Raw genomic sequence first — 20,452 nt, 5'->3', positions numbered from 1 at the left:
ACACCATCTTGCCCTTATTTTGCACCGCTGTTCTTGCGATAACCTTGTCACTTATGAGCCAAGCTAAATCGGATTCTATTGTGTTGATGAACTTGAAGGCAAGGCTTGCCAAGCCGTTTTATAATTATGCAGGGAAACCAAATAATTGACATGTATTGTTTGGCCTTGGTACAGCTTGGCGTTCTATAGACACTCGCTCAACCAATACGAAGGTTATTTCTTTGATATCTTTGCTTTTTTTTAATCCAAAGTCGCTCTCATTCTTTGAACACGCCAGTCTAAAGTGTCTGTTGTTTCGGCATAGAAGTTGAATATTTTATTTCTTGATCTGTCTATCGAAGTCTTGCGGTGTTGTTTTTTATAATGATGATGATAATTTTTTTTAGCTGTGTAGTTTTAACCTTTTATTATACTGGTAAAGGCTATGATGAATTATCTTTCTGTTGAAGCTTAGCAGCTGGCACGTGTTGATACAATACGCTTGTAGTTGTACGAAAATAGTCTTTAAATTGTATGTTTCAAAGTTGAAAATATGCACTGCTTGTAGCATTTATGTCGAAATAATTTTGTTCTTCGTTATATTAATTATGTAAAGGGGCGGGGGTTGAAAGAAAACTTTACAATTTACTGGCAATTATATGTTCATTTAAATATAATATTTTGAGGGTCTATTTTTAAAATTTTGTAACGCAACTCTTAGCTTTAAATTTGGAAACAGTGCTGCTAGAACATTTCAATTATTTTTTTCGGCGTGGGTTATCAACTCTTAGCTTTAAGTTTGGAAACAGTGCTGCTAGAACATTTCAATTATTTTTTTGGGCGTGGGTTATCAACTCTTAGCTTTAAGTTTGGAAACAGTGCTGCTAGAACATTTCAATTATTTTTTGGGCGTGGGTTATCAAAGGGACAATGAAAAGGTTATTAAATTTTGGAAAAAAATATTCCAGAAAGCTTTGCAAATTGTAGCCCTGTTGGTTTTACGCAATGCCACCTGTCACGTAGACTACCCCAGCTGGTGAGAAACACAGAGAATATGCGAAACCTCCTGGAATATTAATTGAAAAAGTGTTTTAGTTGTTTTAATATATCTTGGTAACCACAATTTGGGAAATACTTTTGACACTTTATAAAAACTAATTCTCCAACAATAGTAGGATATTAGTTAGTGGGACAAATTAAAAATTTCATATGGCTTTTTTTAAGCCTAACTATTAAATAGTTTAAAAAATCAATTTTTGTAAGTGGTATCAGTGGTGAAAATTTGGTGATTTCTTCTCGCGACCAACATTCCCTTCTTTGACGCAGAGGGCGACACCGCGAAATCTCGCTTCACCTTCTAAGAAGCTGTTTCAAAAATTTTCTTTATTCCCCTGCCCGTCCAAGAGCTGGAAGTGTAGGATAAAAGAAGGGGTGAGTAACTCAGAGAGGCGGACGTTTGGGGTTGGAAGTGGGGGTCTCGCTCCTCAACTGTGAGGTTTCCCTCCATAGAAGATACTTTTTTTTCTTTGTTAAAGAAGGTACTTGTCTCTGAAGGAGAGTTTACCTTCTTTAGATGGAATTCTACTAGAGTTAGAGGGAATATAACTAGAGAGGCAAGAGTGCATTCTTTTTCGAGAAGATTTCCTTCTTCGGAATCCAATCTCCCTTCTTTTATATGGAGGGCTAATGTTAAAGAAGGTAGAGGAAAGAAGAATATCAGCCACGTCAATTTTTAAACATAAAATCTTAATTAATCGGAGATAATAAATCATAATTTTTGAGTATGAAATAATTTATAATAAAGATTAAAAATAATTTGCATGAAGTTAAATTGCAAATTTGTCTAAGAGATGTACAGTTTCACGGTTTGCGTAAAGGTGGCGCGCATGATCATGGCATCCCACTTCCAAAATTCCAATACACGGTGGTAGAAAGTTTTAAATTGGCGCGTATGATTTTAATTAAATTCGCATGGAGTTCAGCGCATAAAACAATATCAAAAATATAATTAACAACATGCCACCGGTATTTAATAGAATTACATAACTAACTATGCTCTATTGGCCCTTAGACTTTTGAAAATTAACAAATTTCTCCAGCAATGGTTCACGATTACAGGGTTGCCACAGGTCAGGGAAAACATGGAAATTTCAGGTAATTTCAAAACGAACCAAAAAGGCCAGGGGAAAGTCAAGGAATTCCGTAAAGTGGCTAATATATTATAAACCTGCTATTCAACCATCTAGCTGCAATGGGTGACGTTTTAAACATCGTTTTACAAGACACCGAAATCGCGGAACTCTCTTCGTAATGTTTTACATTTCGTGGAAATTCTGGATTATTAGCCCAACCAGGTTTTTTATCGGGGAGGGTGTTATAGCTTTGCCGCCGCTGGGTCATTTAATAAGGTGCAAATGACAGTCTTAATCTTAATAGCCTTAAGAGGGAATGAATGCCACAGAGAGAGTTTGATTATCATGTCAAGTAGATTAGATCGCCATAAATACTGGTAATCACGAAAAATAAGGAAATGCGTCAGTGGACAACCGAATTTCCATAATAGTTCAGTATTGGGAAATGTTTTGTCAAAATAAATTATTAACACCGCCTTGAGAACATTATGAAAATAACGTCAGTATATACTTGCTTTTGCTTTCAAAATTCCCCTCGATTTCTTTGAATGTTGAAATAGGGGAGCGGGATTGAAATCGTGAAATTCTTATTGTCGACAACAATGGGTGACAGTAACTTTATAGGGAGTAGGAAACCTCCTATTTAATTTAAGGCAATGCCATTACCATAATCCCCTCTCTCGCCTTAAATACATCGACTAAACGTTAAACACAATTCACAATGCTTAACCCTAGTAGTACAATTAAATGCAATGCTTAAACTTCCTATTATAATCCCCTTCATTTTTAGCCACATCGTATATATACGGTTAGCTTTGTGAATTGTGGTTTACGTTTCCTCGATTTATATAAAGCTAGAGAGAGAGACGATTTTAGTATTTCCCAAATTAAAATGGAAGGTTTAATACTTCCTTCAAAATTCCGGTCACCCGTGGACAATAGAGTTTCACGCTTTCATTATTCAAAGAAATCGAGGGGAATTTGAAAAAAAAAACAAAAGCAAGTATTTACCGACGTTATATTTTGAGTGGTATTAAGACGGTGTTTATTATTATAATTTACGTGTATTTCTCCTCAAACCAAGAAGAATTTTAAGCAAAAAGAAAGTACTAGTTTCTAGCCCCGGATATTACAATTATAACATAAGTAAATTTATTGAAGTAAGGATTAGGGGGTTATAATTTTTTGATAGGGCGTCGAGGGGCTATTCACTGTGATTATCTGTACTTCTTTTAATGGGTATTTCTTTTTACCACTGTTAAAGGTTGCGCATCCTGGGTTACTCACTCACGTTTTCCGTTCGTGTCACACTATAACTATAATAATAACTGAAGTAAAAAAATTCAGTAATAATTTTAAAATAGTAGCTCATCGAGGGCCTATTCACTCACGTTTTCCGTTCGTGTCACACTATAATTATAACTGAAGTAAAAACATTTCAGTAATAATTATAAAATAGTAGCGGATCGAGGGGCTATTCACTAAAATTTTCTGTACTTCTGTTAAGTATGGAACGATGTGGCTGCTGTTACGAGCTCTTGGTTCATCTTGTTTTAAAGAAATGCACGAATGAAAAATATCACGTCACCACCACAATCCAGAGAATCCTCTCCCATTCACTGATTTCACTCTCCCTTTGACGATCGAAAACTTTGATACTGCCAAAGGCGGTAGTCTGACACGTCGCAAGGCCAACGGTCAACGACAACAATAACAGCAGTGCAGGTCAAACTTAATACCCACATCGTAGATGTACATCAAACGATGTGGGTAAAAATTGATGCTCAGCAATTTTTAACGATTTTGTGTAGAAAACGCTTACACTACGGTTAGCCAATAGTCATTGAGCTTAGTTTCCAAGTTAGAAACGTTCTCGCCTCTCGGAATGTTCCAGAGGCATGATTAGCCCCTCTGAGTTTTGGGAGGAATTTTGATTTGAAGGGAAGGGTTTTTTTCATTAATGCATATTTTGCAAAACCTTTAATCATTGTTCGACTCGAGATAGGAAGCAGGAACATTGAACAAAAACTGAAAGGGTGAGACACTTGGCTGAGATCTCAGGCAGCCTGGCTTTTGGAAAAGATTTTAACCGGAGGGTCATTCCATATGGTTTCACCTAGGCATGCCACCATGTGTCGGCCGATCCTAATAAAAGTTGGCACACTTGCAGCTATGCTTAAATAACTACGATTTCCAGATTTTCAGGTGAAACTAAAAATAAATGAATTTTTATAAAGGTTTTGAGTAAACCCCCGCGATTTCTGCAGTGTCCGCGAAACATTTTTGGGCCCTGGCAAAAGTAACGATAACTCACTTGATTTTTTGGATATGTTTATGAAATTATACACACATATGCTATAAAAGGCGAGGCATCCGACCGTCATCTTGACAAATGTCTATCTTTTTTAGAACTTTTATTATAAATTAAGTAATAATTAGTGGGGGGGTCTAACACTGTGACGCGTAAAGGCAAGTGGCCCAACTTAAAAAAAAATATTTTAGCTTTTTTCGAGACCCCAAGGGCGTATCTTTCACCTCCTTTATGATTGGTTTGGTGTTTTTGTATCCCCTTTAACTGGTAACAAAAATCAAAATTTCAAAATATGTTTATCTTAATTTATAAGAACTCTTATATCTAGCTCTCTTAATTTGTTTTTGTAGTCTGCTCGAGATTCTGTATTAAAGTTCCTAAGAACTGCGAAAAAATTTGAAACTCGTTCGAAGATGGAGGCTAATCATTTAGGCGAAGAAACCAATTTTAAACAATGTTCTCTCGGTGAATATGGAAACGAAGAATGTCATAAATTAAGTCAGTGTAAAACAAAAGGATTTTATGAGTAGGTAATAAATGAGAGAACTATCCCACCTAATACATGACTCCCTATTAGGAGTTGTGAATTCTACGGGGGAGTACACTCATGAGAAAGGACGAAAATCGAATTTCATGCCGTAAAAGAGAGACTATATTCGGCGAGCGGTTTTGAAGATGTTTCGGGGATTGATAAGATAAAATTTAGACGGTGAATCATGTGGAGTTTTTACCGGTTAATTAGAACGGAGAGTAAGCTGTCCCATCTTACACATGACTCTGTACGACGTATTCTGAAATCTACGGTGGGGGATACACCCGTGAAAAAGGACGTAAAATAATTTCTTGTCGTAGAAAACTGGTTAATTATAGCGGAGCGTAACCCATCCCATAGGAATTTGCTGACACGTAAATCGAATTTCTTGCCCTAAAAGAGAGACTATATTCGGCGAGCGGTTTTGAAGATGTTTAAAGGATTAATAAGATAAAATTTAGACGCTGAATCATGTGGAGTTTGTACCGGTTAAATAGAACGGAGAGTAAGCTATCCCATCTTACACATAACTCCGTGCGACGTATTCTGAAATCTACGGTGAAAAAGGACGTAAAATAATTTCTTGCCGTAGAAAACCGGTTAATTAGAACAGAGTGTAACCCATCCCATAGGAAGTCGCTGACAAAGAGCTTTAATGAGTATACGTGTCGGTAAAGGAGGTAAAATAATTTCTTACCGTATTGAGACTAAATTCTACTAGCGGTTTTGAAGATGTTTTCGGTAAACGAAATTTAATGAAATAACAAATAGTAGGTACTATATAAGGCAACTCATGAGCCAACGAAGTCTTATTCTAATATCCGAAGTCAAACCAAAAACGTAATCGCTAAATATTTAATCGTCAAGATTGTTAAAATGTGATTTTTGTTCTTAAATTTTTCTAAATTAATATATAGGAATAAGGAATGACGTGCATCGTAGAGGCTGCTTTTCTCAGAGCGAACAGTAAATTTATTTTGAAAGAAATATGTTACTACGTTGTAGAAACGGGAGAGAACGAGATTTTCACTCTTGAACCACCACACCCTTGGGAGCAACTATCATATGCTGATAAGCGGTTATGCTCTTGGATTTCTAGCAATATCTGCCAATTGAAGTGGGGTGACGGGGAGTTGGAATACTCGAAACTAAACGATGTCGCTGTGATGATATCAGGGAAGGGAAAAACCTTCTACACTAAAGGGTTGGAGAAAGCTAATTTTTTAACGGATTTTTTGGGTGTTCAGGTGATAAATCTTGAAGACTTAGGATGTCCCAAATTAACAGAATTAACAGAATTAACACACTCAATCTCCACGACTTGTAAATATCATACTGAAAAAGCTAACTGCGCACTTTTTAAGGCATACAAACTCTCTCTCTTTGTGAAAAATGGTTTTCAAGTGGTTTTAAATAAAAAGAATAAAATTTAAAATTAATCCGCATTCTCGAGTGAATTATTAACTTTCCCTACTATATAAACAGCAGTTTATTTTTGAATATTATTACCAACTAAGAAGTTCAGAGAACAACAACAATCAGAAATCAAGATGTCCACACCAAAACCAACTGTATGCGGGTTGAAATATACGACAGTCATTGGACCAATATTTGATCGATCGGGGTTGGAAATGACATTCAAGTATTTGCGGTTCCGAGTTAGGAAGAACCACAGTTGGCAGACTGGGTTCTTCGAAGATGAGGAAAATGGTAGTATAACCGTGCACTTACCCTACCACCCGAACATCGTCAATTGTAAAAACGGACTAGGTTTCGCAGGTGACTACATCACGGTATGTATTTAGTTTTTTTTTCGTACTCTATTAGCATATTTTACAAGACTATCTATACAGATCGAAAAGCTGGTGTTTCCCGTTGAGGGGGAGTTAGACGATGATGTTCAGGCGCTAGAGGAGGCCTTCACCCACCCAGCCGGATTTCCATCTGTTCCATCAACATCCACGTCAGCAATTATTGATACTACCACCACTCCAGCGATTCATACCACCACTCCAGCGATCCAGGCTTCATCAAAGTCTAAGAAAGCTGGCAGGGTGGTTAAATCCAAACCAACTCGTACAGTAACCGCTAAAAAACACCCCACCAAGAAGAAGCCGGTAGTTGAAACACCTGAGCTCAATAACATCATTGAGCAGGAGTTGAAGTGTCTCGCAAAACTCAAACCCGCTGACGGTACTTCCAGCAGTGAGGAACTAATGGACTCAGACTCAGATTAAAAATAATAATAAAGAAATAAAAATATATCTTTGAAATAAATTTGAGAAAACAGAATTTGTGGTTTATTTATATCAATAAGTAGGTACTTAAAATGAATAAATTTAAGTGATTTTCTTAGGGGGGGGGGGTTAAGTCAAAAACATATAAATACTCTTATTTTTATCACAGGGGATTCATTGGGAGTTATGATACTGATAATTCACCATGTTTCCGTGTAACATATGTTTAAAACAGTTTTCACGACAATTTAATTTGAATCGACATATACAAGAGCAGCATAAGAATGTAAAATATAGCTGTGTCACTTGCGGGATTTCCTTTGCTCGAAAGGATAGATTAAGGAGACATTCCAAACTATAACTTTCAGCATTATGACATAAATCACATTGCTCTTTACATCGACGGAAGTTGCATACCCCACAAACCACTAACACCTAATTTCGGGAAAAATAGTTATATTCAAGCTTATTATAATCTCTTCCTCCAAACAGCGCAGACGGGAGATGAAGGAAACGTGATAAGTCGGGAAGATTTTGCTAGAGGCTATACTCTGTTTTGCTATGATTTAACAGTTGATTTAGACTCTAACGCGTCTCACTTCCATGTTATTAAAAACGGAAATATTCGACTCGAACTTAAATTCGAGAAACCTCTCCCAGAAACAGTAGCAGTTATTGTTTATGCCGAGTTTCAGTCCCTCATTGAAATTGACAAGAACAGAAACGTAACCGTTGAGTAATGGATACCCTCCAATTAGAGATGATATTTGAAACTGATAAGTTTACCAAAGGACTGTTTCGTGGTGTTTTCGCGGCAAATACTTTACCTAAGGTGGTATGGAATTTTCCATCTCTCTTCGTTGTAAACACCGACTTTTCACAGGACGCTGGAGAACATTGGTGTATAATATATTTCTCAGCCTCAAAAAACACTGAATTTTTTGACTCCTTCGGGAATAGCCCCGAGGTGTTTAAGTTCGCTAATTTCATTGAAAAAAATAGTAAGACGGTCACGTTTAACTCAGTACAGTTACAAAGTAACACTTCTTTAACTTGCGGAGGTTTCTGTGTTTACTTCGCTATAAATAGATGTAGAGGGGTTAAAATGTATGACATCATTTCAAGATTCTCCAAAAATAAGGCAGTTAATGATTGCATGATTAAGGAATTCATGTTCAAAAAATATGCAATAAATTTTTAATTTTGTATTTGTCAATTTTATTATTATTCAGTTTTCAATCTTCATGTAATTTTTTCAAGTACTGAATGAAGTAATGTCCGTACGAGAGAGTACGAACTCCGTCACCCAGAATAAACTTCTTGTTGTCACATGGATTCAATGCTAGCTTGTTTTGAGTTATCGTGTGCAAACTATGTTTCACACTAGTAATTCTTTTCATAGTTATTTTGGTAGTTTTTCTTCGTTTCACACAATTTAGGTAATCAGCATGCGTCAACGTATTCTTAACAACACGCCTACACACTCCTTTCGCGGTCTTTTTTTCTCCCTTAGCACTCAGAATGCTGTACATCTTGGGACGTAAGCCTACGAAGCTTTGGATGGGCACTCCATCCATCTCATCCTTCAGCTTACCCAAGACCTTCCGATTTTCATTGGAAAATAAGGGATGATCTTGAATATAGCCCGAGAAATCGAATAACTCTTTGTTTTTCTGAAAGTCAACGTATACGTCCAAGGTTTCAATTGAATACGTCAGGCTATCAGTATCCGTGAAAAGTAGGGTTGCCCTTTCTCCGTAGTAGGCTCTTATGAAGTCGTAGTGAAACTGATATCTAGAGAGAAAAACTCAATTGATTTCACAAGGTTTATTTAAAAGGAAAAAAAGGTATCTTACAAAAACAATTTGGATAAATCCAGTATGGCAAAACCAGTATAAATTGGACGGTTCAGAGTTAAGGATTTTTTAGCCATCTGTATACCAACAAGGTTCTTATGAAAAACAATGAATCTTTCAAAAGCAGGGGATGATGCTTTCTTGATAGCCATCTCAGGTGTTTGAATGAGGTGGAAAATTATTCGATTGCGTAGATTTTCCATAGTTTTCCCTAAAAACATTTTTATTAAACATTTTTTATTATTTGAAAATTAAAATTTTTTATTAGTTTTTAATCATATATTAATAAGTACCAACCAAAAACGCTGTTGTTCATTAGCTTGAAGTAATCTTTCTCAAAGGAATTAACGGCATTCATTCGCTTCTCAGTATTAAAATTAATATACGGTTGAAGCCACGGGGTTTGTTCAAAAGTCAAAATACGATTAACTTGTTTAAGTTTTAAACCCAGCGATATGTAGTATTTTAAATTTCGATAGTGAATAACGTAATCACGTTTGTTGGTTAGATCAGTTACAAGTTTGGGTAGCGTGTCCTTGACAGTCAAACCATTTTCTTTCATCATAAGCTTATAATACGCTGAAAACATATCCGTAGTTATTCGCTTGGATTCCGGTGCAAGAGGAAGGCAATTATGATCTTCATGAAGTTCAACTGGGTACTCCAAATCAACGGATAGTATGAATCCATATGGAGAGTCGTCTGGCAAATTTAATATTTGCTTCTCCGTATAATCTAAAAGATTTTCAGTTTTTACCCAGCTGAACCTTCTCGTAGGAAGATAATACTCCATAACTGTTCCTAAAGAAGTTGCGTATATGGTTAATTCGGTTACCATCAATTAATGTATTCACAATAAGATTTTATTACCATAGAGATTGTTGACATCCAAATAAACTATAAAGTTGGATGGTTTAGATTCGTCAAATGTCTCCGGGAGATACTTGTTGTTGGCTTCTGCATGTCTATGAGCCACCATCGCTACACCACCCCGAATACCTCTCTCTATATTATTAACTCTATTAGAATATCTTTACACTATTTAATAGAACTCGGAAGAATATTACCTAGGAACAGATGGATATCCGGGTCTAAAATTAGATCAAGTTTAACCCTCGTCATGAGTAAGGCAGCCTCCCATGCAAAACCTATGGTATGGAGGCTTTAGAAACTCATTTTTGTGCTGTTTTCAAAACTAAATTAATTACCGGGGCCAGTGAAGGCATGAGCACAGTCCAGTTTATAATATTCCAAACACATTATCCTAAACTGTTCGAATACGGAGGCTAATTGAAGGCAATCGCAGGTTACGTATATATCGTGTAGTTCCCCTAGGAATAGATTGAATATTAAACGCCGAAATTATTAATTTAAAAATTGGTTAGAGGGTAACGTACCTAGGGTTTGAATGTTGAACTCATTCCAAACATTACGTGTATTTTCATATCTCTCCTCGGAAATATGTTCGTTCGTGAGAGTGTTGAAGAAATCCTCTTTGGAAGGTAGGGTACATTCATCGAATCGCTCCATATCAGTCATGTAATTATATGGGTATGCAAGTTTGGTCAGCATGAGCTTAACCTTTTCAGGGGGGTATATTGCATTAAGAATGTGGAACTTCTCCGCTCCACCTGCGGCTAAATTAGAAACTAGAGTTTCCAATGAGGCTGGAAGAAATCTCATTGAGTCAACAAATCGTAGTCTCCCAATACTAAAACTGATGTAGGTTTCAGTATTAGAGGGGATGCACGTGATTCTTTTATCTTCTACGAGGGTGAGTCCTGCCAGAATAAGATGTGAATCATACCTATTTAATGTTTAATCGGTTAATTTCTAAGCATCAGTTCCATCAAAGACAGGTTAAAATAATCACCCGCTTAAATTATGGGCGATCACGGGAATTACGTATCCAACCTTTAGCTTCAGATTACAAGATTGATGTGCAGTACCACGAAAATTCCCTAAATTAGATTAAATATGTTACAACTATTAATAAACTTAAATTAGTATGAAATTCATACCACTGAAGTGACAATGATCGCGAACACCAGGATCCTCGGATGTTAAAATCTGTGTGCAAAGATAGCATCGTGTAGCCTTCTGATGCTCGGCTTCTTCCAGGGATGTTAAATTCATTGGTTCAAATTGATTTAAAGCCTCAGCAATAATCCCCTCCTCTATTAGAAGACTTTCAATGAAAATTTGTATAGCATCGATCCCTCTGTATGTCACCGGTGCTTTGGGTTGACCTATTATTTTAGAAGGTATGAATGAGACGTTCTTATTGGCTTCTCGAGGGTGTACATTTTACCATCAGGTCCAACTACCACATAACTAAACCCGCATGCTATGTGCTTATCCAGTATTGTGGTTGAAGAATTATTCACATCCGGTATGCAGGTATGAATAGGTTTTAAGATACTCTCGAAATCGCAATAAATAACGTAGGCTTTCTGTAAGATAGTGCGAAATTTAAAAAAAATAATCTAAAGAAATGTATTTAAATAATTACCTTCTGCATCCACTCATATTTTTCAAAGGTGAGGGTAGGTTTATTAAACGGCATTCTCACACGCTGTGGTTCGTGAACACTACAGTTTTTAATATGCTCAGAGTAATTTCGCTTGGAATTGACTCCTGAAAAGGCGTGTAAGCAAAACCGACAGATACATCTAGACCCATTGTGTTTGGTAAAGCCACACAATAGTCTACTTAGGTTTTTTATCAAACAGAAATGATTTCGGCCATTTTTAGATATTAATAGGAGGTCTACATCCCGAGTTTCAACAACTCTGTTCTCGCTAACGTACCGAGGGAAAACACCACTTTCGTAGGCGTATACATTTATAGAGATATAGTTTTTCTCCTCAAATTTTTTTAGTTGCAGTGGGTTTAATTCGAAGGGGAAGGTAATATTTGCACAGTTCAGTTCATCAATGTATTTAAGGTAATTTACCACTCTGTCAGCCTTTGATTTTGCAGGATGTAACTTAGCCAGGATGCAGTATAAGAAGCATTTCCCATCGTTTGATTTTATATTTAAAACACCTTTACAATTTTTAATTGCCTTCGGTAGTTTAATAAACGTCCCTCCGACTAGGGGGCGATACTTTATAATATCCACTTGCAAAAGTGTTATGCGTTCGATCACCCATCCACTTCCTTTTCCTTCATACTCCTCCATCGCTTTTGCAATTTGTGTAGTACAAATGTCAAGCAGTCTTGGTAACAGTTGAGGCATGAGGCTGGTCTGCGTCTTAGATCGAAGGTATGTAAAGTCTTCGACGACCTCTCCACTATTCAGAACTTTAGTATATTTTACTCTTAATAAAATATACCATTTGATAGCCTTTTTCAATCTCAAATGGTTTTCCAAGTATTTCACTAAACTTGGTACGATGGAGCTCATAAATAAGTCGACATCTGTGAAGAGTTTAGAGGGGGTGTATTTGGCGCTAAGAATCGCGTCTTCTAACACGGTAAATTCCTGAAAATCATCCGGTTGAACATTTTGAGATTGCGTGATATTAGAGAGTTTTTTTTTAATGGGGTGTTGTTTGGAATGTCTCCTTAATCTATCTTTCGAGCAAAGGAAATCCCGCAAGTGACACAGCTATATTTTACATTCTTATGCTGCTCTTGTATATGTCGATTCAAATTAAATTGTCGTGAAAACTGTTTTAAACATATGTTACACGGAAACATGGTGAATTATCAGTATCATAACTCCCAATGAATCCCCTGTGATAAAAATAAGAGTATTTATATGTTTTTGACTTAACCCCCCCCCTAAGAAAATCACTTAAATTTATTCATTTTAAGTACCTACTTGTTGATATAAATAAACCACAAATTCTGTTTTCTCAAATTTATTTCAAAGATATATTTTTATTTCTTTATTATTATTTTTAATCTGAGTCTGAGTCCATTAGTTCCTCACTGCTGGAAGTACCGTCAGCGGGTTTGAGTTTTGCGAGACACTTCAACTCCTGCTCAATGATGTTATTGAGCTCAGGTGTTTCAACTACCGGCTTCTTCTTGGTGGGGTGTTTTTTAGCGGTTACTGTACGAGTTGGTTTGGATTTAACCACCCTGCCAGCTTTCTTAGACTTTGATGAAGCCTGGATCGCTGGAGTGGTGGTATGAATCGCTGGAGTGGTGGTAGTATCAATAATTGCTGACGTGGATGTTGATGGAACAGATGGAAATCCGGCTGGGTGGGTGAAGGCCTCCTCTAGCGCCTGAACATCATCGTCTAACTCCCCCTCAACGGGAAACACCAGCTTTTCGATCTGTATAGATAGTCTTGTAAAATATGCTAATAGAGTACGAAAAAAAAAACTAAATACATACCGTGATGTAGTCACCTGCGAAACCTAGTCCGTTTTTACAATTGACGATGTTCGGGTGGTAGGGTAAGTGCACGGTTATACTACCATTTTCCTCATCTTCGAAGAACCCAGTCTGCCAACTGTGGTTCTTCCTAACTCGGAACCGCAAATACTTGAATGTCATTTCCAACCCCGATCGATCAAATATTGGTCCAATGACTGTCGTATATTTCAACCCGCATACAGTTGGTTTTGGTGTGGACATCTTGATTTCTGATTGTTGTTGTTCTCTGAACTTCTTAGTTGGTAATAATATTCAAAAATAAACTGCTGTTTATATAGTAGGGAAAGTTAATAATTCACTCGAGAATGCGGATTAATTTTAAATTTTATTCTTTTTATTTAAAACCACTTGAAAACCATTTTTCACAAAGAGAGAGAGTTTGTATGCCTTAAAAAGTGCGCAGTTAGCTTTTTCAGTATGATATTTACAAGTCGTGGAGATTGAGTGTGTTAATTCTGTTAATTCTGTTAATTTGGGACATCCTAAGTCTTCAAGATTTATCACCTGAACACCCAAAAAATCCGTTAAAAAATTAGCTTTCTCCAACCCTTTAGTGTAGAAGGTTTTTCCCTTCCCTGATATCATCACAGCGACATCGTTTAGTTTCGAGTATTCCAACTCCCCGTCACCCCACTTCAATTGGCAGATATTGCTAGAAATCCAAGAGCATAACCGCTTATCAGCATATGATAGTTGCTCCCAAGGGTGTGGTGGTTCAAGAGTGAAAATCTCGTTCTCTCCCGTTTCTACAACGTAGTAACATATTTCTTTCAAAATAAATTTACTGTTCGCTCTGAGAAAAGCAGCCTCTACGATGCACGTCATTCCTTATTCCTATATATTAATTTAGAAAAATTTAAGAACAAAAATCACATTTTAACAATCTTGACGATTAAATATTTAGCGATTACGTTTTTGGTTTGACTTCGGATATTAGAATAAGACTTCGTTGGCTCATGAGTTGCCTTATATAGTACCTACTATTTGTTATTTCATTAAATTTCGTTTACCGAAAACATCTTCAAAACCGCTAGTAGAATTTAGTCTCAATACGGTAAGAAATTATTTTACCTCCTTTACCGACACGTATACTCATTAAAGCTCTTTGTCAGCGACTTCCTATGGGATGGGTTACACTCTGTTCTAATTAACCGGTTTTCTACGGCAAGAAATTATTTTACGTCCTTTTTCACCGTAGATTTCAGAATACGTCGCACGGAGTTATGTGTAAGATGGGATAGCTTACTCTCCGTTCTATTTAACCGGTACAAACTCCACATGATTCAGCGTCTAAATTTTATCTTATTAATCCTTTAAACATCTTCAAAACCGCTCGCCGAATATAGTCTCTCTTTTAGGGCAAGAAATTCGATTTACGTGTCAGCAAATTCCTATGGGATGGGTTACGCTCCGCTATAATTAACCAGTTTTCTACGACAAGAAATTATTTTACGTCCTTTTTCACGGGTGTATCCCCCACCGTAGATTTCAGAATACGTCGTACAGAGTCATGTGTAAGATGGGACAGCTTACTCTCCGTTCTAATTAACCGGTAAAAACTCCACATGATTCACCGTCTAAATTTTATCTTATCAATCCCCGAAACATCTTCAAAACCGCTCGCCGAATATAGTCTCTCTTTTACGGCATGAAATTCGATTTACGTCCTTTCTCATGAGTGTACTCCCCCGTAGAATTCACAACTCCTCATAGGGAGTCATGTATAAGGTGGGATAGTTCTCTCATTTATTACCTACTTTTATGAATTCAACTATTTAGATCTCGAGAGTCAAATTCTTATTAGTCAAAGATCAGGTATTGAGTCGAACCTTATTAAATGCGTTTGTTATCATCATCATGCAATGCTGCTAAGAAAATACTCCGATCACCAGAAGAAATGCTGCAATCCTTTTCAAAAGCATACAAAATCCGTTTCTAGTATGTAAAATTTATATTTTGAGGAGTTCATGTACCTATTAATTTAAACACATGTTTTAATTTATGTATAAAAAGGCTGTTTAAAGAAGATACTATCCATTGAGGAAGCTAGACTACTCTCAGATAAGACTAATAAAGATGTGAAACCAGGACAGAAACTCTGTCGAAATTGTTGCTTAATATTCAATGAATTAACAACGAGTTCCCTTCCTGCAAGTCAGTCAAGTATTAGCACAGACGCTCTTGATTGTGACTCAATGGAAATATGTCCGGCTTCTACTTCAAAAATAGACGAGTTAAACGAAACTTTGTGTTTAATTAATACCAGCCCTCTAAAACTTCATGGAATTGCTAAACAAAGGTCAGCTTATGCTAAAAGGAAAGTACAGGAGGCAGTAGAAGGAGTTAAAGTCAAAGTTGCTGAAGCGTTAAACGTTTCAGAGGATGTGTGTGATCCGAATTACTCCATTAAAGATGATTTTCAAAGTCTGATAGTTGAAATAAAAGCCAAAGTTGACACTTTACCTCAGCTTGAGAAATGCAAACTTTTAACTTTGATCCCAATGTCGTGGTCTATATCACAAATCCGTGACGAATTCCACGTGAGTGAATATACTGCAAAGAAGTCACGTCAACTGAAATTAGTATACGGCATTCTTCCGGACATTTCCAAAAAGAAGGGCCACTCTGTTAATGATGACAACGTAAACAAAATAGTATCATTCTACCAGGATGATGAAATTTCTAGAATGTGTCCCGGCATAAAGGAGTTTGTGTCAGTGCGAGTAGACGGAGTGAAAATTCAAAAGCAAAAACGCCTCCTACTTGCTAATATTCGAGAAATATATATTCAATTTAAAGAGAGGAATCCTGATTTAAAAGTGGCCTTTTCTAAATTTTGCGAACTACGCCCTAAATGGTGTGTTACTGTTGCATCACGGGGAATTCACAACGTTTGTGTTTGAGAAATTCACCAGAATTTGAAACTTAAAACAACGGCTTTACCGAGGCGAGAAACGTACAAGGATGTAATGCTCCAGTTTGTTTGTTCAACAGAAAACAGGAAATGCATGTTGCAAAGATGTGATGATTGCCCTGGAAAGGAGCATTTCATCACCTATTTAGAATCCCTTTTTGCTGAGGATGGCATTGACCAGGATGACAAGGTTTGCTTTAAACAGTGGTTGAATCAAAATGGACAAACAACGCTTCAAGAGCTGACGCAGTCAGTCAGCGAATTTATTGAAGACTTTTCAAACTCTATACTGAAAGTCCTAGAGCATCATTTCGTTGCTAAATCGCAAGCCCTCTACTTGAGAAAATTAAAGGAAAACCTGCCGAGAAATCATGCTGTAACCCTAATGGACTATGCGGAAAACTATTCATTTGTAGTTCAAGATGCTTTTCAGGGTTTTCATTGGGAAACTACCCAAGCTACTATCCACCCTTCTGTCACCTATTATCTCTGCGATACAGAAAACTCTTTGAAATGCTTAAGTTGTTGCATTGTTAGTGACGAAACTGACCATGGAGCAACAACTGTCCATTATTTCCTGAAAGTTTATCTGGAGTTTCTCAAAACAACTATAACAAATTTGGAACATATCCACCACTTTAGTGATGGTGCTGCGTCGCAATATAAAAATTGCAAAAACCTTTTGAATCTGTGCCACCATCAGACGGATTTCATTTTAACTGCGGAGTGGAACTTTTTTGCCACTAGCCATGGGAAAAGCCCTTGCGATGGAATATGGGGAACAGTGAAACGACTAGTTACAAGAGCTTCATTACAAGAAACCGTTAACAATCAGATACTAACGCCGATACAATTCTTTCAATGGGCCAACAAAAATGTTACATCAGTGAAGTTCATCTATGTATCCAAATCAGCTGTTGGCAATCACAAGGAAAAGATTTCAGGACGACTTTCAACTGCATCGACAATTGTTGGTACCAGATCTCATCACAAATTTTCACCTCTCACAACTACCGAATTAAGTATGTTCAGACTATCTTTCGATGACTTCAGTACAACAGTATAAGTTGATTCTTCAGGTCCAGAATCCATAGCTGTTTCATTTGATGACATTTCTGTAGGACAATATGTTGCTGCAGTTTATGATAAAGAATGGTATGTGGCTCTCATCGAGCAGAAAATCTACGAAGAGAACGATTTTCTACAAAACTTTATGAAACATTCGGTTAACCCTCTTTCTCTTCAGTGGCCTAAGAAAGAAGATAAATGTTTTGTACCACTACAAAATATTCTTTGTATTTTGTCGAGTCCAGTATGTATTGGCAAGACGAAACTTTTCATTTAAAGAAGGCCGATGAAAAAAAATCAAGGAACGTTTAACTTGCTTTGCTTATCTACGTCATATGTATAAAACATTAAAACCCTCAAAATTATCAAATATTTCATACATTTACATTGGCTTTTGAATTTAAAGATAGCTTTTGTCATAATAAAAGAATTTAAAAATTCCCTAAATTTGAAATTTTGTTTTTTGTTACCAGTTAAAGGGGAGACAAAAACACCAAACCAATCATAAAGGAGGTGAAAGATACGCCCTTGGGGTCGCGAAAAAAGCTAAAATATTTTTTTTTATGTTGGGCCACTTGCCGTTACGCGTCACAGTGTTAGACCCCCCACTAATTATTAATTAATTTATAATAAATGTTCTAATAAAGATAGACATTTTTCAAGATGACAGTCGGATTCCTCGCCTTTTATAGCATATGTGTGTATAATTTCATAAACATATCCAAAAAATCAAGTGAGTTATGGTTACTTTTGCCAGGGCCCAAAAATGTTTCGCGGACACGGTAGAAATCGCGGGGGTTTACTCAAAACCTTTCTAAAATTCATTTATTTTTAGTTTCACCTGAAAATCTGGAAATCGTAGTTATTTAAGCATAGCTGCAAGTGTGCCAACTTTTATTAGGATCGGCCGACACATGGTGGCATGCCTAGGTGAAACCATATGGAATGACCCTATTATTAAAAGTAATTTGAAAGATGAACTTAGAACTCCCCTCCTTTTCCTGCAATTTACTACAATGGAACAGTTAAGGAATTCCTGTAAAACAATTGAAAAGGATATTGAAGTTAGGAAAAAGAATGCTGAAAAAAGGGAAAAGAGGAGATCACCCCCAAATCCTAAGGTTACAGCTGAGTCCTCTTGCCCAGCTAATAAGGGCTCCGCCCATAGTCAGTGTTCCCCCGGGCATTGTCAAAGCCCTTGTAATCCTCCTACTTCTCCTCAATGGGAATATCCCTTACAACCTTTAGACTCTAGAGCCAAAGCTAAGGTTAACAACTCCAGTAGAGGTCAAAGATCTTATAATAGATATAATAATAATCAGAGATCAAAATCTCCTGGTCGTCAATTGGCATTGTCCTACCCATCTACACGTACTATCACGTGTTTCAATTGTCAGAAACCAGGTCATCTAGCACCCGACTGTCAAGAGAAAAAGATTAGCAAGTCGGGGGAAGCCCAGACGGGAGAGGTCCCACGCGGTCCCTCTCCCGGTGCCCAGTAAATACCCCTATCAAGAAGCGTGTCGCGTTTCCCCTGAGGATTGAATCCGTCAGGAAAGGTACAGTTTATAAAAGGGTTACCATTCCCGTTACTTTTGAACACGCGGCACTTCACGCTTAATTAGATAGTGGGGCCGATGCCTCTTTTGTCAGTCTAGATCAGTGGCAGAAAATTTGAAAACATAGAAACTCTTCAGAATTACCAAAGATGAACAATTAGATTGTGTAGTTTGGGGCTATGGCCGCTATACATTTACAAAAGGTTCTCACGAAATAGAGTTTACTCTTGAGTCAAATGAAAGTGGGAAACAATTTAAATTTAAATTTTACATAGTTCCTTCCCTCAATAGTGACTTTATATTGGGTCAAGATTTTCTTGAAGAAAACAGGGTCAAGTTAGATTTTGAATCATCTCAATGTCTGGTGGGTAACTTATAGATCCCTTTTTCAACTCCATCTGAAAAGGATCCAACAGATAAGGAGATTGTGAATAGTATTAGGGACGCAGTTTCCGCAGCCCCTATCTCTGATGAACAATGTCATCAATTACAATCCCTTTTATTGAAATTTCCTGAGTTGTTTTCTGATAAAGAAGGAAGAACAGGACTAATCGTCCATGAGATTCAAACGGGTAATAGTCCGCCCATCAAATCTCAGCCTTATCGTGTTAATGATCAGAAGAAGAAAATAATTGAACAACATGTTAGGGAAATGTTAGATGACGGGATCATTAAACCCTCAGTATCTCCTTGGGCTTCGCCCGTAGTTTTAGTTGATCAAACAAAACGGGGTAAACCCTATAGGTTTTGTATTGATTACAGAAAACTAAACAGTGTTACCATCAAGAACCCCTATCCCTTGCCTATTATAGAGGACATACTAGCTCGAGTGGGAAGACCAAAATTCATTACAACCCATGACCTTAAATCAGGGTATTGGCAAGTAGAAATGCACCCTAAGAGTAGAGAAAAAACTGCTTTTGTGACTCACATGGAAAAGTACGAGTTAGATGTACTTCCTTTTGGGCTCTGTAACGCCCCTAGCTCTTTCCAGCGCTTAATTGACGAAATTTTTAGAGACGCCGATTATTTCCAATTAATTGACTATTTAGGTGACTTAATCTCTCTTAGTGAGGATTGGGATCAGCACTTGACGTGTTTCGAATACGTTCTAAATAGATTAAAGGAAGAGGGTCTCACCCTTCAGTTGAAGAAGTTTCTTTTCGCTCAAAAAGAAGCTACTATTTTGGGTCACATAGTTAACGAACAAGGAGTGCATATAGACCCTTCAAAAATTAAAGCCATTGAGAAATTCCCTTCACCTAAAAATATTAAGGAAGTCCAGAGATTTTTAGGTATGGCAGGATGGCATAACAGGTTTATTAATCACTACTCCGAAATAGTAGCCCCTATTAATAAACTAAAAAGAAAGGATCAGATTTTATTTGGGATATCGAACAGCAGACGGCGTTCGATTAAGGAAGAAATTTGTAAGGCTCCGCCTTTAGCTTCCTTTAGAAGGGATTCCC

At 37.0% G+C, this 20,452-nt stretch overlaps 3 protein-coding genes across 3 annotated transcripts; 1 reads left to right on the top strand and 2 right to left on the bottom strand.

Annotated features, from left to right (window-relative positions):
• The first annotated feature begins 5,468 nt into the window (after window positions 1-5,468).
• On the top strand, window positions 5,469-7,246 carry LOC149640138 (uncharacterized). The gene is made up of 3 exons (XM_089850616.1): window positions 5,469-5,794; window positions 5,872-6,747; window positions 6,808-7,246. Exons 2-3 carry the CDS (start codon window positions 6,505-6,507, stop codon window positions 7,189-7,191), a joined length of 627 nt encoding a protein of 208 aa, XP_089706742.1. The 5' UTR covers window positions 5,469-5,794; window positions 5,872-6,504; the 3' UTR covers window positions 7,192-7,246.
• A 1,180-nt stretch (window positions 7,247-8,426) lies between these two features.
• Window positions 8,427-12,766, bottom strand: LOC149640137 (uncharacterized). The gene is made up of 11 exons (XM_089850638.1): window positions 11,560-12,766; window positions 11,359-11,500; window positions 11,069-11,296; window positions 10,921-11,008; window positions 10,445-10,854; window positions 10,256-10,378; window positions 10,115-10,195; window positions 9,918-10,052; window positions 9,345-9,848; window positions 9,048-9,258; window positions 8,427-8,985 (listed from the first exon to the last, which is right to left on the bottom strand). The coding sequence occupies exons 1-11, from the start codon at window positions 12,454-12,456 to the stop codon at window positions 8,427-8,429; spliced, it is 3,378 nt and encodes a 1,125-aa protein (XP_089706764.1). The 5' UTR covers window positions 12,457-12,766.
• A 134-nt stretch (window positions 12,767-12,900) lies between these two features.
• On the bottom strand, window positions 12,901-14,679 carry LOC149640136 (uncharacterized). Its single transcript, XM_089850615.1, has 3 exons — window positions 14,354-14,679; window positions 13,401-14,276; window positions 12,901-13,339 (listed from the first exon to the last, which is right to left on the bottom strand). The coding sequence occupies exons 2-3, from the start codon at window positions 13,641-13,643 to the stop codon at window positions 12,956-12,958; spliced, it is 627 nt and encodes a 208-aa protein (XP_089706741.1). The 5' UTR covers window positions 13,644-14,276; window positions 14,354-14,679; the 3' UTR covers window positions 12,901-12,955.
• Between the last annotated feature and the right edge of the window lie 5,773 nt (window positions 14,680-20,452).

Source organism: Phalangium opilio, unplaced genomic scaffold (assembly GCF_054372755.1).
Source record: "Phalangium opilio isolate 3A_F unplaced genomic scaffold, DU_Popi_V2 ptg000093l_1, whole genome shotgun sequence".
Taxonomy (NCBI): domain Eukaryota; kingdom Metazoa; phylum Arthropoda; class Arachnida; order Opiliones; family Phalangiidae; genus Phalangium; species Phalangium opilio.
Note: the sequence above shows the minus strand (reverse complement) of the source record. Positions and strands in the feature narration are given on the sequence as shown.